This window comes from Callithrix jacchus, chromosome 10 (genome assembly GCF_049354715.1).
Source record: "Callithrix jacchus isolate 240 chromosome 10, calJac240_pri, whole genome shotgun sequence".
Lineage (NCBI taxonomy): Eukaryota > Metazoa > Chordata > Mammalia > Primates > Cebidae > Callithrix > Callithrix jacchus.
Window position 1 is genome coordinate 84269229 of NC_133511.1, and position 25900 is coordinate 84295128.

At 41.1% G+C, this 25900-nt stretch overlaps 2 protein-coding genes across 26 annotated transcripts in view; one reads left to right on the forward strand and one right to left on the reverse strand.

The window, feature by feature from the left end:
- The window catches only part of HPS5 (HPS5 biogenesis of lysosomal organelles complex 2 subunit 2), a 53433-nt gene extending 44026 nt beyond the window's left edge, over window positions 1–9407 (reverse strand). For 9 of the 19 annotated variants that reach the window (XR_013523346.1, XR_013523345.1, XM_035265961.3 and 6 more), the window contains exons 1-2: window positions 9303–9407; window positions 5668–5824 (exon numbers count right to left, since the gene is read on the reverse strand). Coding sequence is in view for 14 of the 19 variants with exons in the window: in XM_035265961.3 (XP_035121852.1) it covers window positions 5668–5775 (108 nt within the window). In the remaining 5 variants the exon portion in view is untranslated. Of the gene's footprint in view, window positions 1–1087; window positions 1180–5667; window positions 5825–9127 lie in introns of all 19 variants that reach the window. The other 10 variants (XR_013523347.1, XM_078340721.1, XM_078340714.1 and 7 more) reach the window with 4 other exon arrangements.
- A 33-nt stretch (window positions 9408–9440) lies between these two features.
- Window positions 9441–25900, forward strand: part of GTF2H1 (general transcription factor IIH subunit 1) — a 46896-nt gene continuing 30436 nt past the window's right edge. For 2 of the 7 annotated variants that reach the window (XM_035265966.3, XM_078340725.1), the window contains exons 1-4: window positions 9740–9911; window positions 19034–19125; window positions 20125–20283; window positions 23938–24130. In XM_035265966.3, coding sequence (XP_035121857.1) covers window positions 20130–20283; window positions 23938–24130 — 347 coding nt within the window. In that variant the 5' untranslated portion in view covers window positions 9740–9911; window positions 19034–19125; window positions 20125–20129. Of the gene's footprint in view, window positions 9632–9739; window positions 9912–19033; window positions 19129–20124; window positions 20284–23937; window positions 24131–25900 lie in introns of those variants that run through there. The other 5 variants (XM_009007787.5, XM_009007793.6, XM_078340723.1 and 2 more) reach the window with 4 other exon arrangements.

Genomic DNA, 25900 nt, shown 5'->3' on the forward strand with positions numbered 1-25900 from the left:
GATAAGCACAGCTACTTAACCAAATAGACTATCCACTGGAAATAAACACTGAGGATTTATGCATCAGGCTCCTTCCCTCACTGTACCGTCTGCCCAAATGGATACAACATGACACTTATTCTCTAATTCTAGAATAGTAAAAAATACTGATGAAAGAACATTTTGTTTTTAAACTTCTAAATGAATCTCAAAAGGCTGAATAGGCTCCATTGTATGAGTAATTTTCCCTTGGCAAAAGCTGGCTGTTACACTGTCCATATTTTGTGTAATTTGGCTAGGTTATTCCAATGATGACTACAACAATGGAAGACCAAGGAAGTTACCAGAAGATAAAGCAACCACATAAATCAATCATCCGTTTAAATCACTTCCAGTCTGCACAAACACCACAAAACATTCTCAAGTCTTAAGGTAGGTGAGACTATCAGAGAAAGTAGTGGCCATGCTGCACCCAATACCCTGTGGCAGAAGCTTTTAGTCAGCTAAGAGACATTCCCAATTCTCTTCAATTTTGTTGCTTTTTACTACAGAAGTTGGAAAACCTAAATATTCACGTTCCCAGTTCCCTTGTTGCCAAGGGTTGTCATGTAACTCAATTCTAGCTAGTAAGACCAAGGCTGCTGAGAGCTTCTTAGGAAGGGAAGCTTTACCTTCCCAGATAAAAGGCAGAGCCTATGGAAAGCCTTTGCCCTTTGACCCCCCTTTCTTGACATGTTAATGAGAACAGTAAGACTGGAGAGGAGACACATATTACAAATGCAACTAAAAGTTAACATATATACATATGGTAGAACAGGAAAAATGGGAGCCACTTATATCATTGGGCCACTACACTAAACCCAGAACACTAACCTCCTATGAGATTATAAATATCTTTACCACTTAAGCTCCTACTAGTATGTTGTATCATACTGTAACTTGCAGCTGAAAAAATGTCTAGCTGATATCAAGCCTCAAAATTGCTACTCACATTACTTTGCCTATCACTTCCTATTTCCCCTTTCCTCACATGCTAGTACTTTAGGACAGTAGCAAAAGTATAAAAATGAAATTATTTTGGTACTAGTTACAAAACTTTGGTTCTTACCATGTCATTCCTGAGTTTAATCAAAATAACTCAAGAGTTTGAAGGAAGCACATAGTTCTTTGAATTCCAAGGACAATCAAAACACGTAGTTACTGAGAAAAGAAAAATAGCTGAGGGCAGTCTGAGCTATGTGAAGTATGCAGGCCCAGAGAGAAATGAATATGAGCTGTCAGTCATGACCCTACTCTGCACCCAGGCCTGGCAGCAACTGTTTAAAGTTTTGTCCCTCACTAGCTGCCTCACCTGTTATCTTCATGTCACTGAAATCTGTGACACAAAGAATGATGTATAGCCAATCAATAGTTTTTGTTATTTTGATATAAGTTTTTGGTAAACAACTCAGAATCTGCCTCTTCTTTTCCTTTAAAAATCCATTTGGGCTGGACAAGGTGGCTCACACCTATAATCCCAACACTTTGGGAGGCCAGGATTCGAGACAGCCTGGGCAAACAGAGTAAGATCCCATCCCTAATTTAAAAAATTTTATTTTTAACAAATCCAACCAGGCACAGTGGCTCACGCCTATAATCCCAGCACTTTGGGAGGCCAAGGTGGAAGGACCACTCAAGCCTAGAAGTTTGCGACCAGCCAGAGCAACACAGTGAAACCCTATCTCTACCCAAAAAAAAAAAAAAAAAAAATACAAAAATTAGCTGGGCCATCTAGTGTGGTACACGCCTGTAGTCCCAGCTACTTGAGAGGCTAAGGCAGGAAGACTGCCTGATGCCAGTTCAAAGCTGCAGTGCACTGCAGTGTGCTATGACTCAGCTATGAAACCTGTGAACAGCCAGCCACTGCACTCCAGCTTGAGCAACACAGTAAGACCCTCCCACTCCCCCATCCCAAAAAATAATCCACCCAGCACCTCGGGAGGTCAAGACAGGTGGATTACTCAAGGCCAGGTATTTGAGACCACCTTGGCCAACATGGCAAAACCCCATCTCTACTAAAATGCAAAAATTGGCCAGGCATGGTGGTAATGAAGAGGCTGTAATCCCAGCCTCTTCAGTGACTGAGGCACAAGAATCGCTTGAACCTGGGAGGCGGAGTTTGCAGAGAGCTGAGATGGTGTCACTGAACTCCACGCTGGGCAACAGAGCAAGACTCATCTCAAAAAAGAAAAAAATCCTTTTGGTGTTAATCAAAGTGTATTATTAATACCAACTTGTATCTATGTTGCCAGGTTGTAATCCTCAAGCTTGGCCCTAATAAATTATTCATATTATTTTTGCCTTTGCCTCAGTTTTGCTTTTCAGTCTTTTTTATTCCTTTTGAGATTGGGTCTCACTGTCACCCAGGCTGGAATGCGTGGAGCGATCACAGCTCAATGCAGCCTCAACCTCCCTGGCCCAAGCAATCCTTCCAATTCACCTTCTGAGTAGCTGGGACCACAGGTGCCCATCACCACATCCAGATAATTTTTTTGTTTGGTTTTTTGTTTTTTGTTTTTTGAGATGGAGTTTCGCTCTGTTGCCAGGCTGGAGTGCAGTGGTGCGACCTGGCTCACTGCAACCTCCACCTCCTGGGTTCAAGCGATTCTCCTGCCTCAGCCTCCAAGAAGCTGGGACTATAGGCATGCACCACCACACCCAGCTAATATTTCATTTTTAGTGGAGATGAGACTTCACAATGTTGGCCAGGATGGTTTCCATCTCTTGACCTCGTGATCCACCCATCTTGGCCTAATTTTTGTATTTTTTGTAAAGATGGGGTTTTGCCATGTTGCCCAAGCTGATTTGAAACTCCTGAGCTCAAGCAATCCTCCCACTTCCACTCCTAATTTGCTGGGATTACAGGCTTGAGCCACCAAGCCAGGGCACTTGCCTCAGCTTCTTCCTTTTAGGTCGACGTTCTGCCCACTAACTTTGGCTTTGCTCCCTAAAACGAGAGTTATACCAGATTCCCTGTTTTGGAATGACCTTAGTATAACTGCAATGGTTCATGTTATTCAAAATGTAATGGGGTTGTTGGGGCTCAGCAACCAATACCCCAAAATAGGGAGTTTTGACATGCTGACAGTCCTTAGAAGCTGCCTCAAAATCAAAGTCCCTTTAACCCTGTCTTGTTATCACCCCTCCACCAAGCACAGAAAGGGACTCTCTCCAGAGGAATTTCCTTATCTGACCAAGAAAGCTTCCTTCCAAAAGGGGCCAGGCTCAGTGGCTCACGCTTGCAATTCTAGTAGTTTGGGAGGAAGCAGGAGGATTGTTTGAGGCCAAGTGTTTGAGATGAGCCTGGCCAAATCATGGCTAAACTCGTCTCTACTAAAAATACAAAAATTAGCGGGGCACGGCATCAGGTGCCTGTAATCCCAGCTACTTGGAAGCCTTAGGCACAGACTCACTTGAACCCAGGAAGTGGAGGCTGCAGTGAGCCAAGATCGTGCCACTGCACTCTAGCCTGGGCAATGGACTCTGTTTCAAAAAAAAGAAAAGAAAAAGAAGGGAAAAGAAAGAAGAAAAGAGAAAGAAAGCTTCTTTCCAAAAGAAACGCAATTGTCCAAAACCCTTTCCCTAGGGATCTCATCAAATAACCAGGAAAGATCAACCCCTAGATGAAGACTGGGAGTCTTCATCATGCTCAGATAGACTTTTCATTTATATTCCTGAGGGCAGCTCCAAAAGATTATCTGGGGGATTTTACCTGCATAAGTCAGATTGTTCCTGTGCAACTCCACCCCTAATTTTCCCATGTCTGCCTCCCCCTTGCTACATCTATTCATTTCCCTAATGATTTATTGCCACTCAAAACAATCATTTATATTCTCCATATCCCCACTTCTCTATGAAAAAAGGTACATAGGCCTGGGCATGATGGCTTACTCCTGTCATCCCAGTGTTTGGGGAAGACCAAGGCACAGGATTGCTTGAGGCCAGGAGTTCGATGTTACCATGAGCTATGGTCTCACCATTGTACTCTAGCCTGGGCAACATAGGAAGACCCCATCGCTACAAAAACTTTTTTTAAATTAGCCTGGCATGGTATCAGTTGTGTTTAGTCACAGCTACTCAAGAGAATGACGCAGGAGGATTGCTTGAACCCAGGAGTTTGAGGTTACAGTGAGCTATGATCTTCCCACTGCACTCAGGCCTGGGCAATAGAAAGAACCTGTTTCAAAAGAAAACAAAAAGAAAGAAAAGAAGTTTTACATGCCTTTTTTTCCTATTAAATCTAACTTTCATTAGCTGATTTTCAGCAAACCTTCACAGGCTGAAGAGACAGTTTTCTCTTGGTCTTTGTGAGATATACTCATTTATACCATTTTCTTTTCTTCTTTTTTGAGACAGTCTCACTCTGTCACCAGGCACCAGGCTGCAGTGCAGTGGCACAATCTCGGCTCACTGCAACCTCTGCCTCCTGGGTTCAAGCAATTCTCCTGCCTCAGCCTCCCGAGTAGCTGGAACCACAGGTGCGCGCCACCACGCCCAGCTAATTTTTTTGTATTTTTTTAGTAGAGACAGGGTTTCACCATGTTGGCCTGGATGGTCTCAATCTCTTGACTTCATGATCCGCCCGGCTTCCCAAAGTGCTGGGATTACAGGCGTGAGCCACCACGCCCAGCCTACCATTTTATTCTCAATCAAATACATTACTTTCTGAGAGAAGACAGCAAAACACTTACGGGGAAAAATGAAGCAAGTCAGCATCACAGTTTCTGGGAAGGTAAATTAGAATTCAAAAGATAGCTCAAAAATAAATCAAAAAAGAGCTACGAAAATGTTACTTCTATCTAAAGTATCAAGCTAAAAGGAAGATGGTCGAGGCCAAATTAACAACAAGTTTATTTGGGCCAAGATTGAGGACTGCAGCCTAGGACACACTTCGAAGTTGCCTTGGGGAATACTCTGGAAAACAAGAAACTCGAGTTTTCAAAAGAGGTTTGTCAGGAATTCTCATTGGTTTACAGAAATAATACTGATTAGTAATTGGCTATACACTCTTGAGCTATAAGGTATACTGCATTTTATCACTACTTGGCATCAGTTAGCCTAGTGATCACATAATAGCAAGTAGCTTCAAGAGGTAATTATTTCATTCAAGCAAGAGTAAAATGAGACTGCTGCTTCACTCCAATGCTTCTCTGGGCCTGATAATTTTTGCTTTCTTTTTTGAAACAGAGTCTCACTCTTGCCCAGGATAAAGTGCAGTGGCATGACCTCAAATCACGCAACCTCTACCTCCTGGGTTCAAGTGATTCTTGTGCCTCAGCCTCCCAAGTAGCTGGGAATACAGGCATGTGCCACCTTGCCTGGCTAAGTTTTGTATTTGTAACAGAGACGGAGTTCTGCATGTGGGCCAGGCTGGTCTCAAACTACTGGCCTCAAATGGTCTGCCCACCTTGGCCTCCCAAAGTGTTGGGATTACAGGCATGAACCCACGCCCATCCTGGGCCTGATGATTTATAGGGGCTCACATTCCTCAGATAAGAAGTTTATTTTCTTCTTTTTCCCCCCACAAAAGTATGACTAGGACAGGTAAGAACACCCAATATTCCACAAAACGTAAGGAGCTAGAGGGTAGGGGCACATGTAACAGAGAGCACATGAAAATGAAACTGATACAAGGATCAAGAAATTCACCTTTAGACGACTGGAGTCCAGCCGCAGGGCTGAGAGTAACGGATCCAGAGACTCAAACTCTGCGAGAACATGGCTGTAGGACTCTGGTATCACTGGCACAAAAGTCATTTAGCCAGAAAGCTGAAACTTGTTGAATGATAGGTACAGTATTCCTCACCTGAATAAAATCCACAAAAACATAATTTAGGAAGCCCACCATTCATTTAACATGCCTTTAACAAGTATGTGGGGAACATAGGGAAACATGAGAAAGTCCCCACTATACAGGTACTTAGAAAGAAAACACATACAGGTAACATCGTATACCACAGTATGTTTACATTGTGTCATTTCCTGACTCAAACTCCCACAGTGTCAGATAGGGATTCTCAAGGCCCTCCTCCAGTGTTATCTAACAGTGTGAGTAGGCAGAATAGGCAGAGTAGGATTTAGAAAAATTGGCCTATGTCCTCTGAGGCAAAACAGCAACCCTGCTGCTGCATTTCTACGAGTAGTAAATCTTCTGTCTTTAGGAGTCTCTCATTAAAATGCATTCTTCTGTAAAGGCCTTAACTTATTAACTTATCAGCAAACCCTACATTTATCAGCAATTTAATAGTGCTTAATAGGAATAGGCCACTAGACCTCTCTCCAACCTAGCAGAAAACTTCCTAAAGAAAATAGTACCGATGCTGACCAGGCTTTTTTTTTTTTTTTTTTTTTTCAGACAGAGTCTTGTTTTGTCACATAGGCTGCAGTGCAATGGTATGATCTCAGCTCACTACAACCTCTACTCCCCAGGTTCAAGTGATTCTCCTGCCTCGGCCTCCCAAGTAGCCGGGATTACAGGTGCATGCCACTATGCCTGGCTAATTTTTCCTATTTTTAGTAGAAATGGGGCTTCACCATCTTGGCCAGAATGGTCTTAAACTCCTGACCTCCTGATCCACCACCTCAGCCTCCCAAAGTGCAGGGATTACAGGTGCGAGCCACTGCGTGTAGCTGACTAGGCTTTTATCTCAAGGCAAACAGAAAGGGTAGCAGGCAGGGCAGCAATAAGCAGATATATAAAGAAGAAAAAATGCATAATATACTAGAAGAATACAAGTTTAGTCTTTGGTTGAAACACAGGACACAAGCAATGGAATAATGAAAGAAAAACCTGTAACCATAATTTGGGCCCAAGTTACAAAATACTTTGAATTTTTCAAACCAAAGAATCTGAACTTAATTTGGCAGGGAACAGAAAATAATTAAAGAATTTGGAGTTGGGAGGTCACATAATTTCTGTACTGTGGGTGGTTAGACATTGGAAAACAAAGACTTGAGAAAGGGGGTGGGTGGTATGAAAATAAGAATAAAACACTTCAATTACTCACAAGTCTGGTAGAAAAGGAGAAAACCTCTCTTAACTTCATCAATGGGGAGACTCTTAAACAGACTTGTACCTAGTAGCTAAAAGTAGAGTCTAGAACGAAAGGGACTGAAGATTCAAGAAAAAGATAAAACCATATACAGGATCCAAAAGGGATGGAAAGGAATGATAATATTATAGTGTCTCTTCTACTTGTGATCTTGAAACAAAGAAACTCTGAAGTAGATAGGTCATTTTGCCTTAATCTCTATGAAAAGAGAAAGTCCTGGAAGTTATTATACAACAGTGGGGAGGGGGACACACCTAGTTAAGTTCTACTTAAAAAAAAAAAAATTTAACAGAGAAATAAAAACAGCATAAGCAATGCCAATTCTCAGAGAAGCCGCTGGATGACAATGTTAAACCAACTCGAACTTTATACATTTATGTTCCAGGTCTTCTTATCCAAACATACCCAGCTTTCAAGATCCCACATGAGCCCTGCTTCCTAGAATTCTCAAGGTGGAAAAAGACTCATAGGTAATTCAGTGAACGTATCCACCTAATTCAGAAATTAGTTTTGCCCTAGATCCCTGAACATTTTCAGCAATAGAAAGAAAGCACACTGTCATGAAGCTGCCAATTCTACTCCTCCACAGGGCTCACTACTGTTAGAAGGTTCTTTTTAATACTGTGCTGAAGCCTGATCACTTAGAGCTCTAGCATTATTCCTAATCGTATGTAGCTTCTACAGTTGAAGGAAACAAGCTGTCTCTTTCCAAAACAATCCTTCGGTATTTGAAAAGCATTATTAGGTCTTCTAAAAATTGAACATTCCCAGTTCCAATATCACTCCTGACATGACATTTTCCAACCCTGTCTCTGTTTCAGTCAACCTTCTACAGAGGCACTTCAGTTTGCCTAAAAATGAGGTGCCTCGAACTGAGCATAACACTCCTTAAGTAGTTGGATAAGCCCAGAGTAGAGTAGAAACACTAACTTCCTGGATCTAGACACTAAGTTTCTATATTACAACCTAAAAGAGTATTAGCTGTGTTTAAGTGGCCATGTCACACTATTGATTCAACAGAGCAAGGCAATAGAGCAAGGAGTCAACTAAAACCCAACAAAACTGTTTACATAAATAAAATCTTCTGAGCCAGTAGCTAAGCAAATTGAAAGCTGCTATTAATCAAATGCAACAATGGATATAAAAAGTACCTAGAAATGTACAAACTCAATATAAACAGAAACAGCAGAATGCTGATAATTGTTCAAGTTGGGTTAAGTGTACCCGAGGGTTCATTTCACTATCCTACTTTTGTCTACATTTGTAATTTTCTATAATGAAGTTTTAAAGGTAAATACTTAAATTGTACAAACCTTCAACAGTTCCACTTCTTTATAATCTGTTATCTTGTCCCTACCTCTTTTTCCAGCCTCATTTCCCATCTTAACCTCTCTCCTATTCTCCAACTACATTGGACTCAACTCTTTTTTTTTTTTTTCTCTTTCATTCTATAAATTTGCTGTGCCTCCATGGTTTAATATATGCTGTTTATGGAATCTTCCCCCATTTACCAAAACCCTATCTTTCTGCAAAGCTGAGTTTAAATGTTACTTCTGTGAGGTCACTCTACCAAAAACTAAGAACATAGAAGTTGGCGACAAATGTTTAACCAAAGTAAATGAAACAACTTCTGTGAGAGCTCATAAATGGTAAAGCTGAGATAAGAATACATGTCTTCTGAATCCAAATCCCATCATCTTTCCATTATCGTAAAATAGTAGTGTTTGTTGCTCACACATCAAATGCAGCTATGTTCTTTTGCCCCAGTAGGTACATGGGAGAAAGAGGAGAAAGAAATAAGAAAGAGAGCAAATATAGAAGAAATAAGAAGGGGAAGTTGCAGATTCCCTCATTTTCACAATGGGATCTTTCTATCCAAGAAGAAATGATCAGAAAACAACTCTCCGCCCCGGACAAATAGCGACTGACTCATTCATACATTCATTCAACACTCTGAGTGCCTATGTTCCAGGCACTGAACACACCGCTGGAGACACATGGATGAACAAAACACAACCCCTGGCCACAAAAAGCTCCTTGCCTAGTGAAACTACTACCTTTTTAGCAGCAGTAACTTTGATATCTTGAGATCTCGAGAGGAAACTCAGTAACCAATTTTCAAAGCCAGGCTCACATACTAGCAGCCAGGAGGTCCCAGCTCCACCACATCCAGGCCAGTACCTCGCAGGTCTCAGGGGATCTAATCTCCCGGCTTAGCACCGGGGAACTCACCGCGCACTAACAGCGGAACGTGAACTTCAGTCTCTCCTCCCGTTCCTCCCTTTCCTTGCTAACGTCATCCAGGAGAGCCGCAGGCCTGGGGACAACGCTACTAACAGCACTTCCTTGTCACGTGATGAGTCACGCCCCCTCCTTGCGCGTCGTCCCTCCCCCTCAGGCCGCGGTCGAGATTACGCTGTCTACGGCATGCAGCCGGAGGGCCGTTGCCGGTTGAAGACACGGCGCGGACTGGAACCGGAGGAGCTCTAGGCCAAATGGTTGGGTCAGCCAGGATCCCAGGACCCTTCACCGCTCGAGACCGGAGAGAGGAAACGAAACAGGCGGGAACCCGTGGGGGAGGGAGGGAAGTAGCGGAAGGTGTCATGGCGGCCGCGCTCTTGGGTCACGTGCCCAAGGGCCCGCCTTGGTATTTCCGGTCACGTGCCCTCAGACTCAGCAGCCAGCGATGGAGGCGAGACCCCCCAGTAACAGAGGCGGTGGCGACTGCTGCGGCCACTGGGTTTCTGCCTCTTCCCAGCAGCGGCTCTAAGGAGCTCAGCGGAACTCGACCGGACCCAACCCAGTTAGTTACTTCCTGCCTAGAGTTGTAGCTTCCACCTGGTAAGTTTAGACCGAAGAATGCGGGCGGGTAGGTGGGCGGGTGAGGAGCTGACAGGCCCGGGGGCCGCAGAACGGCGTGGATTCTACCCCTTTTCCCAGCGTCCCTGTCGCCGTCGTCACAACGCCCAAGCCTACCGTCTTGTTTGCCCTTACCCCGAGACGAGGAAGAGGCGACCCCTAATCTACTTGCCTAAAGGAAGCCTGCTCATCCACTGAGAGCCGGGACTTGAAGGTTTACCCGAAGCCAGGATCAGATTTAGCTTGAGAGTAAAGTGGAGGCCTCTTCCAGACAGAGAAGCCCTTTCCGTTAGGAAATGTGCTGCTGAGTCTGGGATTCTGTAAGAGACAAGCTCTCACTTTGGTGTCAGCACACCTTTTGCTTCCACCTGTCAGTCTTAACCTCTCAACGTGTGCCAGTCCACACACACCTAGTTTTGGTCATGCCCAGTTTGACTGGCATGTGATGGTGAAAAACATACCAGTACCTGGATATACGTAATTTTTTGTTAATCCCCCAGTGTTCTTAAAGGCTAAATTAAATAAGGAGATGACTTTTTTTTTTTTTTTTTTTTTTTAAAGAGACAGGCTTGCTCTGTCGTCGTGGCTGGAATGCAGTGGCGTTATAATAGCTCACTGTAAGTTCGAATTCCTGGGCTTAAGCGATTCTCCTGCCTCGACCTCCTAAAGTGCTAGAATTATAGGCCTGAGCCACCGTGCTTGGACCCAGTTGACTGCGACACTCCCGTTTTAGCATCAGTAAAATGGGGATGGGGAAAGGAGACATAAAAAATACACTTTTTGTCGATTTGAAGACCCAGTCTTAAACTGAATGGTTTGAATGAAATATGTTTTGCAGTAAGTATTGACTGTATATACAAAGCAATATCCAGACTTTAAAACTATTATCCAAACTTGTGATTTTCAAATGTTTTAAAGGAGTGGAACAATTTCTTCCCATAAATTTTTACCTGAAACCCAATATGTAAAGCAGCATACTCTGGTGGAACTAAGTTCAGGAGGGCCAGGCCTCACCACTCCACTTCAACTCTATGCTAGAGGCATCTCCTCGGAACACAGTTTGAAAACCACTGAGCTGGACTTAGGTAATTAAGCCCAAGTTGCCAACCTTAAGATCTTTTAAAAGCCAGAACAAGCATTTGAGATAGAAAGGTCACAACTGCAAGGAAGATAACCTCAAGTAGCAGGCCTTAGGCTTACAGGAGGACTAGACTCTGGAAAGAACTTTGTACCTGTTAGCAGGCTTAAGTCTCTCATTCAGAAAGGAGAAAAAGAAGATGGTCTACTATACTATCCTCCTCACTCAGCCCTTTTTTTTTTTTTTTGAGAAAGAGTTTCACTCTTGTTTCCCAGGCTGGAGTGCAATAGCGTGATCTCGTCTCACTGCAACCTCCTCCTCAGTTCAAGTGCTTCTCCTACCTCAGCCTCTTAAGTAGGAGATGCCTGGCTAATTTTCGTATTTTTAGTAGAGACAGGGTTTCACCATGTTGGCCAGGCCACTCAGCTGACTTTTAGCAGTGCAGCAGATTGATAAATTTGAGTCTCTCCTAGGTGATATTAAATACACATTGCAGTACAAATGTGAAAAAAAGAAAAAACTAAATTCAGATAGGGCTTTTGAAAAATGCTAGGAAGATTAATGTAGTGAGGGAGAAGAATCAGTTAAAAGAAGTGAAGCCAGCGATCAGCACCACTCAGTTGTGAATGCTTCCAGTGTGTACTGCCCTCAAGGCTTGTAACTTCTCCCTGCTGGTACCGTGTGTCCTGCCCTCTGATAACCTGCTTCTCTGTGCTATTTTATTCCCTACTATCAAAATGTCTGGTACACCTTGAGCTTTCCTAGCATTCTGGCCACCTTTTATCTCTGTCTTATGGATACAGCTGATAGAGGTAGCTTTGTGCCCTTCCTTCTCTTTCCTGCCTTCATTGTGGCAGTCTCAGGCATTGATCTAGTGGTTCCTCTTTTCACCACTTTGATTACCAACTGATTACTCTTCTCTCAATTTTGGTAATGTACTCTTGTCAGCATGCAGTATTTATTAGTGGATATGAGCCTATTTTCCTTTATCATGCATCTCTGTCAAATTTTCCTCCTCCTGCCTCTTCTCTGCACTGCTGTAAAAGGTACAAGTGCTCAGTCCTAAAATTGCTGCAGCAGTTATTCTCCTTAATATCTTCCTTGTCTTTGAAATTATCCTTAAAACAGTACATTTTGGCCACTCTTTACGTGCTTCTAAAGTTATTCCCTGTAATGCTGAATTGTTAAAACACTTTTCAATTGCTTGATGGGGAGTGGCATTCCAAATCTCCATTTTTGTATGCTGGCAAATATAACAGTGCTGTCTAGTAATCCTCCTTTCAAAGGATAATTTATCTTTCACTTTTTTCCCCCATCTCGTCTCCCGCATTTATCTCTTGCGTGTTGGAAAAGGGGATGTGGGTAATGGAAATGCAGAGGTGCAGTAATTTAGAGATTTGTGTTCAACCACTTCAAATTCTTCACTATCACTGTTTCCTTTTAAGGGCAAGATCCAGTTATTAGAATCTGTATAAGAAATGGTACATTGTTCTGTGAATTGAGACCTATAGTGCTTCCTGGAGTTTAGGTAAGGATGTGTGTGCAAAGATTTCTTATTATGTCTTACCAAGAGATTGTATTCTTTTAACAACAAGATCTTAAATGATGTCACTGATATTTCTTGGACTCTTACTATAGGCCAAACACTATATTACTTGGGTGCTATATTACAGAGAACCCAACATATATGGCCTCTCTCCTCCCTTTTGAAGCTTGCAATCTGTCAGGGGATGTATATATTAAAAGAATTACATTAAAAATTATTTTGTAGTAAGTGCCATGAAGAAAATGATAGGAGACTTCAGCTGGTAACTTTGAAGCTTAGCATAGACTGGAAAAAAAAAAAATGAGTAAAAGCCAATTAATGGGAAAGGAAGAGAATGTACAAAGGCTCAGAGCAAGGCATATGAATTTAGATTAAGACAAATACATTTTTAACTGCAAATAAATTAATGCCTTTACTAGAGATCTTGCTATTTAAAGAAGTCTTATAACAGACTGCTTCATAAAGTAGTCTTCTAAATAAAGCTAGATCTTCATTGACCTGATCTGTTTAAATGTAACCTACACCAATAACTTTCATAAATTTCTATGGCTGTTAGAGAGTTCTACTGGGAAGAAGTGTTTGCCACTCATGCACTCAAGAAAAACCTGGAAATCACAGAAGGCACTGTAAGATTGAGACAGTGATTTTATTAAACCTCCTGAAATTGGTCTTGAACAATTAACAGAGCTGCTACAGATGACTAGGAAAATTTACCAAGCAAATTAGCTCTGAGACAATTAAGTTTCCCGTAAATGAATTTTGATATGAATGGTTTTACATGTTATATATAAGAGTCTGTGGCTGGGCATGGTGGCTCACGCCTGTAATCCTAGCACTTTGGGAGGCTGAGGGCGGCAGATCACCTGAGGTCAGGAGTTCGAGATCAGCCTGGCCAACATGGCGAAACCCCATCTCTACTAAAAATACAAAAATTAGCCAGTATAGTGGCGTGTGCCTATAATCCCAGCTATTCAGGACACTGAGGCAAGGGAATCACTTGAACCTGGGAGACAGAGGTTGCAGTGAGCCAAGGTGACGCCACTGCACTCTAGCCTGGTCAACAGGGCAAGACTCCTCAAAAAAAAAAAAAAAAAGTTATGTTCTTCCCAGTTGATATAAAATAGTTTTGTCTAATGTATCTCCACTGTGCAATTTCTGTCTTCATACATTTTCTTACCTCCTCAACTCAGAAAGGTTTTTGTATTATTTTCCAATACTAACACTTTATTTGTACTACTGTAAGCCCAGTTAATTGAAGACTTGCTCTATCAGCTGTCCTTGCTCACTGCTTTTCTTCCAACTACTGACATACTTTAAGTTATCCTACTTAAGTAGGATAATGAAGTATCAGCATACTTAAAATTATCTGCTAACTTCCCCCTAAAATCCTCCCCTCTCATCTTTCTTAGATTTTAACTCATTTTTGCTAAAATGTTGGTCCTAATTTGTATGGTTTTCAGTCCAGTTTCATATTCTACAGAGTGGGCTTTTTAGAATATGCCATCTCTAAGTCTAGACCTTAAGTGATCAACCTGCCTCAAAATCCCATCTCTACTAAAAAAAAAAAAAAAAATATATATATATATATATATATATATATATATATATATATATGAAAATTAGATGGGCATGGTGGCAGACATCAGTAACTTCAGCTACTCGGGAAGCTGAGGCAGAAATATTAGATAGTTATATGTTTATTATAAAGAGTACTAGAAAATTAATGTTAAAGTATTTCAACTAAGGATTTCATGGATCTTACAAAATTTCTTTTCATAAATTAGTTTAAAAGTACAAGTGATAACACAGGTATTACATAAATTGAAAATAATAAACTTGAAAATAGAAAACACTGTTTTCAAATTCTGACACTAGCAACCCTCACACTTTCTTCAGGTACCTTATAAACATTTGGTTTGACAGAGAATAAACTCATGGGAAAACATTTTTTAAATAACTAGTATAAAATACATATTTATTATAGATCAGAAAAGTAAAAGAACATTTAAGCCATCTGTATTTTTTAATCACCCATAAATCACTATTAAATTTGGTATCTATTCCTCCCTCCAGTCACATATATTTACAGAGTAACATAGTGGAATTTCAAGGACAGATTGACCCAGATTCAAACCCAGTTCTGCAATTTCCCTGATGCTTTAAGAAAGCATCTTGATTTCTCAGACCATTTCCTTATCTACAAAATGAAACTAATAATAGAACCTACCTCATGGGTTTATTAACTGGAGCCTGACTGAGATAATGCCTATAAGAAACTTACTCCAGTGCCTGACATATTATTAAGCATTCAGTAAATTCTAGATGATGATGAGTATTATTTTGAGACAGTGTCTCACTCTGTCATCCAAACTGGAGTACATTGGCATCATCATGGCTTACCACAGCCTCCATCTCCCCAGGCTCAGGTTATCCTCCCACTTCAGCTTCCCGAGTTGCTGGGACTACAGGTGTATGCTTCCAGCTCCAGCTAATTTTTATAGTTTTTGTAGAGACAGGATTTTGCTATGTTGCATGGGCTGGTCTCAAACTCCTGGTCTCAGGCAATCTGCCCGCCTTGGCTTTCCAAAGTGCTGGGATTACAGGCATGAGACACCCTGCCCAGCCTAAATTTTAAATTTTTTTTTAAATTTAAGAATGTGGGCAGGCCATACTCAGTGGCTCATGCCTGTTATCCCAGCACTTTGGGAGGCAGAGGTGGGCACATCACAAGGTCAGGAGTTAGAGACCAACCTGACCAACATGGTGAGACCCCATTTCTACTAAAATACAAGCATTTGCTTGGCATGGTGGTATGCACCTGTAATCCCAGCTACTCAGGAGGCTGAGGCAGGAGAATCCCTTGAACCTGGGAGGCAGAGGTTGCAGTGAGCTGAGATCGTGCCACGGCACTCCAGCCTGGGCAACAGAGCGAGACACCAAATCAAAAAATGTGTGTGTGTGTGTGTGTGTGTGTGTGTGTATGGCTAGGCACGGTGGCTCACGCCTCTAATCCCAGCACTTTGGGAGGCTGAGGCAGGTGGATCACCTGAGATCAGGAGTGCAAGACCAGCCTGGCCAACATGGCGAAACCCCATCTCTACTAAAAAATACAAAAATTAGCTGGGTATGGTGGCAGGCATCTGTAATACAGCTACTTGGGAGGCTGAGGCAGGGAGAATTGTTTGAACCTGGGAGGAGGAGGTTGCAGTGAGCCGAGATCACACCACTGCACTCCAGCCTGGGTGACAGAGCGAGACTTTGTGTCAAAAAATAATAATTTAAGAATATGGAATCAAACTGCATTTTTTTTATTATTTACATGTCATTATATAATCTTAAAACAGATTTTTATACTTCAAGAAGGGGAAACTCTCTAATCAGAGTCTTAAGACATCAAAAAGTCAGTTAAAAAGGTGGTATCATTTATTAAGAAAGTGATCCTTTGTCATATTTGGTATATGGATATCAAAACTGGGGATTGTAAGAAAACACAGAGAAATTCTTAGTGGTGAGTAAAAATCACCTAATAATGAATTTGAATGTATTTTATGATTACATTTGTAAGGTGCGTACAGATAAGGTAAGCACAATTAAAAATGAGGAAAATTGATGTTAGGGTTGTGACATAGAATTTTTTAAATCCCTTTTTAATTAAAAGCGGTCATGTAATTGGGCTTTATTCCTGCATTTGCAAATACCTATATAATGCAAACTATCTCCACCTGCATGACTTAGCAGTGCCTCACACTCATCATGTCCAGAACTGAATTTCTTATCTTCACTTTCAAATCTGCTCTTCCTTCTCATTAATTTCTGAAAATGGTACCACTGTTCTCATGTCAGTAAGGCTCAGAAATGGGGTACAGGCAAGCAACCATGACCCTTCCTTCAGCACTTTAACAATGTTCATTCTGCTTCTTCAGTGGTCCTCCTTGTCTCTTCCTCTCCAGTCTCTCCTACTGCCCACAGATTAATTTCTAAAATACAAATCACTCCCGTATTCAAAAGTCTTCAGAAGTTTTCTGTTGTTTACCACATAGGGTGGCATTCTCCACTATCTGCCTCCATCTTAACTGTCCAACCTCATATCCTGCTGACCATCATGAACCTTATGCTGTATCCTAAGCAGACTGCTTATTCCTAGAGTTTCAATCCATTGCCCCAGGCTATTCTCTTTGCCTGTGACACCTATTTCCCTTTACTTTCTCTGTAGAAGTCCTCTCTTCAAGACCCAATTTATAGCCAAACTATATATAAAAAAGAATGAACTGTTACATATACAACGATATGGTGGATTTCAAATAACATGTTAAAAAACTAGAGACAAAAAGAGTACATATTGTATTATTCCTTTCATATGAAATCCTAGAACAGTTAAAAATGAATCTGGGGTGATAGAAATCAGAATAGTTGCTGGAGGTTGGGGAAAAGAGATTGACATGAAAGAAACATGAGGAAATGTTCATGGCTGACTGAAATGTTCTGCGTCTCATTTTGGGTAATTGTAAATGGGTATGTACTATTGTCAAAATGCATTAAACAAAATGCCTAAGAGCTGTGTATTTACTGGTTTGTTAATTATATATCAGGTTTTTTTAATGGCTTCTAAAAAAATTTGTGGCAAACATTTCTCATGGCTTTCTGAGTGAAGAAACTCTCTGAGTCCTAACTCAGAACATTTTTGTATCTCTTTTGGGACTTCATGTTGTGGGTAGGGAGTGTCTGAGGCGGGTGACAACAGTAGTAAAAATAATTTGCCAAGACACTTGTAGGTAAATAAAGCCAGCTTTGTTAGAGGAAGTAGGAAAATATGTTGCAAGAAAGCAACGTGCAGTTAGCAAGCAGAGAGCTGACTGCAAGGAGACAAAGGCTTCTTGGGGGTTTTACAGGATGGTGCTTGTGCTGAAGAGGGCTAACGTGCAGAACTGATAGCACCAAGGTTGCAGTGTGCTAACTTGCATCTTTCTTTTTTTTTTTTTTTTTTTTTTTTTTGAGATGGAGTTTCGCTGTTGTTACCCAGGCTGGAGTGCAATGCCGTGATCTCGGCTCACCGCAATCTCCGCCTCCTGGTTTCAGGCAATTCTCCTGCCTCAGCCTCCCGAGCAGCTGGGATTACAGGCATGCACCACCGTGCCCAGCTAATTTTTTGTAATTTTAGTAGAGACGGGGTTTCACCATGTTGACCAAGATGGTCTCGATCTGTTGACCTCGTGATCCACCCGCCTCCGCCTCCCAAAGTGCTGGGATTACAGGCTTGAGCCACCGCGCCCGGCCTAACTTGCATCTTTCTATCAGCTGAAGGTCTGGTGATAAGTCCGCCACAGGGAGATTGTGAGTTATTTGCACGTGAGGGCTATGTGTCCTGCACCATGAAGAAAGGCTGACTTGTAGCTTATCTGCCTTTTTTTTTTTCCTTTCCCCTGCTCCCAGCAGCCTGACTCCTTTTCCCTAAATAGGACTCTACACACATTATAATTTGCATACACTAATAAATAGCACGCATACACACATACCTTGCTCGCTGCATTGGAAGATCTCTGAAAGCAGAAATCACAAACATTCATCTTTGGATAGCCCCCAGGCTCTTTGGCTCAGCACAAATTTATTGGATAAATGTATTCACACTGACCTATTTTCTATCTCTTCTCAGGATAGAATAGCCTGTAAAGACCTATAAAACGGGTATTGACTAATAATTGAGATAATCAACTTCAAAGAAAGCAAGATTTCACTTTTGTCCCTTATATTTTTTGATTCTAAACTCATTGTTTGAGTGAATAAGAAGTAATTTTTTTAATCCAGTCATTTGTTTTGCTTTGTTTTCAGACATAGTTTCACTTTCATCCCCAGGCTGGAATGCAATGGTGCAATCTCAGTTCGCTGCAACCTCTGCCTCCCAGGCTCAAGCAGTTCTCCTGCCTCAGCCTTCCAAGTAGCTGGGACTGCAGGAGCACATCTCTGTGCCCGGCTAATTTTTGTATTTTTTGAGGGGGAATGGGGTTTCACTGTGTTGCCCAGATTGGTCTCGAACTCCTGAGCTCAAGCCATCCACCTACCCTTAGCCTGCCAAAGTGCTGAGATTATAGACGGAAACCACTGTGCCCAGCCATATTTATTAATCTTAAGAGGTGATGGTTTAAGTAGTTTTTTGGGTGTTTTTTTTTCTTTTTGTAATATAACAGTTTCTGGTTTCTTATTGTTTTTAATGCCTGCCATGCTTCTCTTCCTTATTTTTTCATTATGTTCAAATAGAAGTTTGCAATTATTTTGAATAACTACAGCAGATCCAGTATTTTCCTGTTCCCATTTTATTTGTTTAGAAACAGGGTCTCTGTCATCCAGATTGGAACACAGTAAAGTGATTATAGCTCACTGCAGCCTCAGATTCCTGGACTCAAGCATTTCTCCTACCTTGGCCTCCCAAGTAGTTAGACCTATACACACTATAACACCTGGCTATTTTTTTCATTTTTTGTACAGATGGGGTCTCACTTTGTTGACCAGGCTGATCTCAAACTGTTGGGCTCAAGTGATATCTCCTGCCTTGGCCTCCCAAATCGCCAGGATTAAAGGTGGTAAGCCACCTCACTCAGCCTGTTTTCATTTGTTTTAACCTCAGGAAAAATGTTTCAGTAAAGCTTCACTTATTTGCCCAGGGCAGATGCAATTCTTAAATTATATTTTAGCCATTCCTCTGGGAATGAAAACTAAAGTCATAACTTCACAAGGGATGGCATGTATGTGGCATTGGTACTACAACAACTTTCCCCATTCTGGCCCATGGCAGACATCACCATCAGTCAGCAGTCTTTCTTACTGAGCCCAGACAGCCTCAAAGTTCTTGTCAGTCTCAAATTCCAGACAGCCACACTCAAGCCTGGAGGATTTGGGTTGGGCATTTAAGATTCCCACAGGCAGGGGATGGGGCTGGAGGGACCACATTCTTTCCTAGGTAACAGACATTATATCAACAAATCACGGCCAAGACACGGAGAGCAGTTGAAGATATTTGAATGTTAAAAGATAGGAAATTAGCATGTGTTATTCTCTCAGTTTTATTTTCTGGTATACAGAAAAAACAGACCAGAAATTGAGAAACTTTGGTGTGGTTTCAGCTCTGGGAGTAGTTCTGGGAAGGCCCCACAAATTTTGCAGACCTTAGTTGTTTCAGTTGAAACAAATTTGAACTAAATAATAAATTTGACTGTGTAGTTCTAAAGTTTTACAATTCTAAATATAGACTGTATAAAAGACCACACATTTGCAAACTGTGTGTATATGATTGAAGAATATAACTGGGGAAAATAAATTAATAATAGTCATTAGCTTATAAGTGTTACATAAATTTACACCTGTGATATGAGCAAAATGAAATTTAGTTGTAGAGGAATATTGCCAGCAGCTTTATCTTCAACTTTGAATGAGGAAAGAGACTTTCTTCTTCCCTGTTAATTTCCTACAGTTTACATTTTATATTTGAAAGGGACCCTAGAAGTCAACAAATTCAACCCTAATTGATGTGTGGAATAATTTTTTTCTTCATCTTTTTTTTTCTTTCTTACCACCTCTAGCCACCATGGCAACCTCATCTGAAGAAGTTTTGCTGATTGTAAAGAAAGTACGTCAAAAGAAGCAGGATGGAGCTCTATACCTCATGGCAGAAAGAATTGCTTGGGCACCTGAAGGCAAAGATAGATTTACAATCAGCCATATGTATGCAGATATTAAATGTAAGTCAGCTATACTAAGTTCTGATGTATAGGTGTGTCTCATATTTGCTAGTAATTTTATAAAAAGATTATATAAATAATCTTTGTGTTTTATATAAAAAAATCAACCATGTAGAAATAATTACAAAATGGGGTCACTAAATATATAGTATTCTATAACCTGACCTTTTCACTTAATAATAGAACAGGTATAGGCATATATATAATATGTAAATCTACTTCACATATAGATTCTCCACACACTTTAAGAGTAATACTTCACTGAATGAATATACAACCATGTATTTAACCAGCCCTCTGTGGTTGAACATTTAGGAACTTTCCAGCATTTCTTTTATTGCAAACAATGTTTGCGCTACTATCATTTCAAGGTTGTGTGTGTAGGATACATTCCTGCAAAGAATTTCCTGTTTAATAGTTGATGCAGTTTTTGGTGGTGGTGTTGGTAGAGACAGTCTTTGCCCAGGCTGGTCTCAAACTCCTGATCTCAAGCAACCCTCCTCCCTCATCCTCCCAAAGTTCTGGGATTATATGCGTCCACCACCAGGCCTGGCCAGGTTTATGCATTTAAAATGCTGATAGGTAATGCTGGATTTTCCTTCACTAAAATTGTATCAGTCAGGTTGTCTGATCTTTGCTTATGTGGCCATCTTCTGTTGAGAAGAGAATTTGTTTTTATAAATTTCTTTTGTTTTTCTTTTTGAGATGGAGTCTTGCTCTGTCACCCAGGCTGGAGTGCAGTGGTGCGATCTTGGCTCACTGTAACCTCCACCTCTTGGGTTCGAGCAATTTTCCTGTGTCAGCCTCCTGAGTAGCTGGGATTACAGGCATGCACCACCATGCCCGGTTAATTTTTGTATTTTTAGTAGAGACAGGGTTTCACCACGTTGATCAGGCTGGTCTCGAACTGACCTCATGATCCGCTTGCCTCAGCCTTCCAAAGTGCTTGGATTACAGGCATGAGCCACCACACCCAACCTCTTTTTATAAATTTCAAGCATGAGCCAGGTGCAGTGGCTCATGCCTGTAATCCCAGCACTTTGGGAGGCCAAGGCAAGTGGATCACCTGAACTCAGGAGTTTTGAGACCAGCTGGCCAACATGGTGAAACTCCATTTCTACTAAAAATACAAAAATTAACCGAGAGTGGTGGCATGTGCCTGTAATCCCAGCTACTCCAGAAGCTGAGGCAGAAAAATCACTTACACCCAGGAGGTGGAGGTTGCCATGAGCCAAGATTACACCATTGCACTCCAGCTTGGGCGACAGAGCAGGACTCCATCTCAAAAATAAATAAATAAATAAATGATCTTGAATAGGAGAAACTTAGGGTAATCAACTCCTTGACAAATTATCATACTTTATAATCATTAATATGAATTCATTTATTTCCCTGGACATAAGATTCTTCTAAATAAAATTCTGTGATACTTTCAAGCAACGTGATATGCCCAAAACAGACCACCCTCAACTTGCAAGTGCTCAATTTATAAACTGCTTTGTATATAAACCACTGCCCTGCCCCAAAGACTTAACTTCTACTTTGCTGCAGGAAATGACCAAGATCCCTGTCTTTCTCCACTGAAATTATTTAGAATCTTAATTTTCAAAAAAGAATACTATTTAAAATTTATCATAGCTCAGTACTCCTAAGCCATATAGTCTTTTGTCTACTATCCTGGTAACGGTACCTCTTTTTAAAAGTTTATTTCTGTGAGAATGCCTTGCAAATTTCTGTTAGTAGCTAATAGTCTTAGCTGCTAACATTTCTATAATAATAGACTTAATAAATTAGGAACTGTCTGTAGTAGCATCTCTCTCAAGTAGGAAGCTAGCCCCATGGCTTTGTAATACACATACTCATTGTGATAACTACAGTGTACAATAAACACTATGCCCATCTCCACTTTCTCTACAATTCTTCTCAGTTATTGGTGAAAGGAGTATGTACCCAAAACTAGATTTGTACTAGAACAGTGTCAACTTGAATATTTGAAGGTATGCCCACATCTGAAAGAAGGAATTGAAAGTTAACAATAATAAATTACTAATGTGAAAACCGGCAGTAGTTCTTATCATAGCTGACAAAGTTACAGAAAATTTTAAAGAATGGTCCAGTGAATACTTACATAATATGCCCCACCTGGATATTATAGTTATTATTTTGCCATATTTGCTTTATTGTTTTGTGTGTACGCTTTTTTGCTTATAGTACCATTATCATACCAAAAACATTTTAATAATAAATAGCCATTGTTGGCCGGGCATGGTGGCTCACACTTGTAATCCCAGCACTTTGGAAGGCTGAGGCGAGTGGATCACAAGGTCAGGAGTTTGAGACCAGCCTGACCCACATGGTGAAACCCTGTCTCTACTAAAAATACAAAAAAAATTAGCTGGGTGTGATGGTGCATGACTGTAATCCCAGCTACTCAGGAGGCTAAGGCAGGAGAATCTCGAACCCAGGAGACAGAAGTTGCAGTCAGCGGAGGTCAGTCCACTGCACTCCAGCCTGGGCGACAAAGTGACATGCCGTCTCTAAAATAAATAAAAATAGCCATTAGTACATTTCCATTCGTTGTCCCAATAATGTTTATGTTTTTTTTTTATTAAAAAAAAAAAACAGTGTCCAATCTAGGTTCATGTAGTTGTCATCTTTTTAGTCCCTTTCAGGGTATAGCATTGCCAAGTATGAAACATTCTGAGGGCCGGGCACGGTGGCTCACGCCTGTAATCCCAGCACTTTGGGAGGCCGAGGCAGGTGGATCATGAGGTCAAGAGATCAAGACCATCCTGGTCAACATGGTGAAACCCCGTCTCTACTAAAAATACAGAAAATTAGCTGGGCATGGTGGCGCACGCCTGTAATCCCAGCTACTCAGGAGGCTGAGGCAGGAGAATTGCCTGAACCCAGGAGGCAGAGGTTGCGGTGAGCTGAGATCGCGCCATTGCACTCCAGCCTGGGTAACAAGAGCGAAACTCCGTCCCAAAAAAAAAAAAATTCTGAATATTTCTGATTGTCTCCTCAAGGTTTTAATTTATTCCTGTATACCTGTATTTTTTATAAACTGAAAATCAGATATAAAGACTTGAATATATTCACCTTAAACATTTGGTCAAGAACAATAACATACATAGTGTTAGGTTGTCTCACTTTTAAGGAAGCTATGTTTGATAACTTGATTAAAGTGGTGACACCAGATTTCTTGAATATAAAATTACATATTTCCCTTCCAAAATGAATAGGTAAGCCATGGCTGCATTTTGCAGTCTTTTGGATCATGATAGGTCATTTTTATTAATGATAATGTTGATTGGGGACAGTTGTTTAAAATATGTTCAGAAAGCTTTAAAGAGGTCTGCCCTAGTTGAGCGGAAACAAAAGCCCATTAATATTTGGAGGCAGTAGCAGTGGGCGAGAAGTGCTGCACAGAAAGAATACTGAAGAAGGACACAGAGTGCTAGTGAATTTGTTGAGCATGCTCTGGTTAAATGAGATCATTTATGAAGAGTGTATTCTGCAAAAGCATCAATATTGGAATAGGGCAGTTAAAACCCAAAGGAATCCTGAATCTTTTTGGGAGAAGTAACTTATTGTATGGTTATTTCCACAGTGTGAGTGTCATCATCTAACTGCCCTCATGCTTCTTTTTAGGCCAGAAAATTAGTCCAGAAGGAAAAGCTAAAATTCAGCTTCAGCTGGTCCTACATGCAGGGGACACAACTAACTTCCATTTTTCCAATGAAAGCACAGCAGTGAAAGAGCGAGACGCAGTAAAGGACCTTCTTCAGCAGCTGCTGCCCAAATTCAAGAGGAAAGCAAATAAAGAACTGGAAGAGAAGAACAGGTGGGAGGAAAAGAATAGCCTTTCTAAAAGAGATACTGGGTTCTCTCTAGTTTCCTAGTAAGGTAATAGCTGGTTAGCTATCCCCACTTTATTTTGTTTGTTTGTTTGTTTGTTTTTTGAGACAGAATCTTGCTCTGTCGCCCAGACTGGAGTACAGTGGTGCCATCTTGGCTCACTGCAACTTCTACCTCCTGGGTTCAAGCAGTTCTCCTGCCTCAGCCTCCCAAGTAGCTAGGACTATAGATGCAAGCCATCACACTCAGCTAATTTTAGTAGAAACAGAGTTTCACCATATTGGTCAACCTGGTCTCGATCTCCTGACCTCAGGTGATCCACCTGCCTTGGCCTCCCAAAGTACTGGGATTATAGGTGTGAGCCACCAAGCCCAGCCATCTATCCCCACTTTTGCTATGACACTGTAATGTAGGGAAATATGGGCTTTGGTATCTTTAACTCAGTGTTTAGTTTTCAGCTTTAAAATCTTACTGCTTATTTGACTTTGGGCAAATGAGAATGTACAAACCCAGAAGTTGAATAAACTGCATCACACCTAACATCTGCTTAAGAGCAGAACTGAAATTGGAAGCTGCTAAAGTTCCTTAATTTCTTTTCCCAGTTCTCTGTCACAGAGAAGATCTTAAGCCATTAGAAGTATGCTTATGAACAAGAAATCTAAAATAATTCACACTTTGAAAAAGGGAGACAGTATGTAAAATACTGAATTGGGGGTTTTTTTTTGAGACGGAGTCTTGCTCTGTCACCCATGGTTTCACCATATTGGCCAGGCTGGTCTCGAACTCCTGACCTCAAGTGATCCACCCGTCTGGACCTCGCAAAGTGCTGGGATTCGGATTACAGGTGTGAGCCATGGTGCCTGGCCACAATTTTTTATAATATGAATTATTCCAATATTAGTATCTTTCAGGCCATCAGTGCTTACATCTGTACATGCTTATTACCATGAAAAATTCATTGCTGAGGGTGGGGCATAGTGGCTCATGCCTGTAATTCCAGCACTTTGCAGGGCTGAGGTGGGTGGATCACTTGAGGTCAGAAATTCAAGACCAACCTGGCCAACATGGTGAAACCCCATCTCTACTTAAAAAAAAAAAAAACTTAGCTGGGCATGGTAGTGCACGCCTGTATTCCCAGCTACTCAGGAGGCTGAGGCAGGAGAATTGTATGAACTTGGGAGGCAAAGACTGCAGTGAGCTGAGATCTTGCCGATGCACTCTAGCCTGGGTGACAGGGAAACTCCATCTCAAAAAAGAAAAAAACAGTTTCATTGCTGGAAAATTTCAAGCATACCTCCTCTCCTGCCTTTTCACTTTTGTATATGAAAGAGAATACTTCATCCTTCCATACCCAGGAGTTCTCCATCCACAGATTCAAACAACTTTTGATCAGAAGTATTCAGGAAAAAAATACCAATTCAGTAATTAAACATAATACAAATAAAAATACGGTATAGCAACTATTTACATAACATTTGCATTGTATCTTATTATAAATAATCTAGAGATGATTTAAGTATATAGGGAGAATATATATAGGTTGTATGTAAATACACCAATTTATTTAAGGAACTTGATCATTCTCAGATACCAACGGATGACAGTACACTACTGACATGGTGATCTTTGAATCACTGGGATACAGAAATGAGTAAGATCAAACACATGCCCTCAAAGGGTTTAATCTTTCCTTCTTTACACCTACCTCCATTTATCACCTCTTTGTTTGTTCCTCCAAAAATGGGTATTTTGCTTT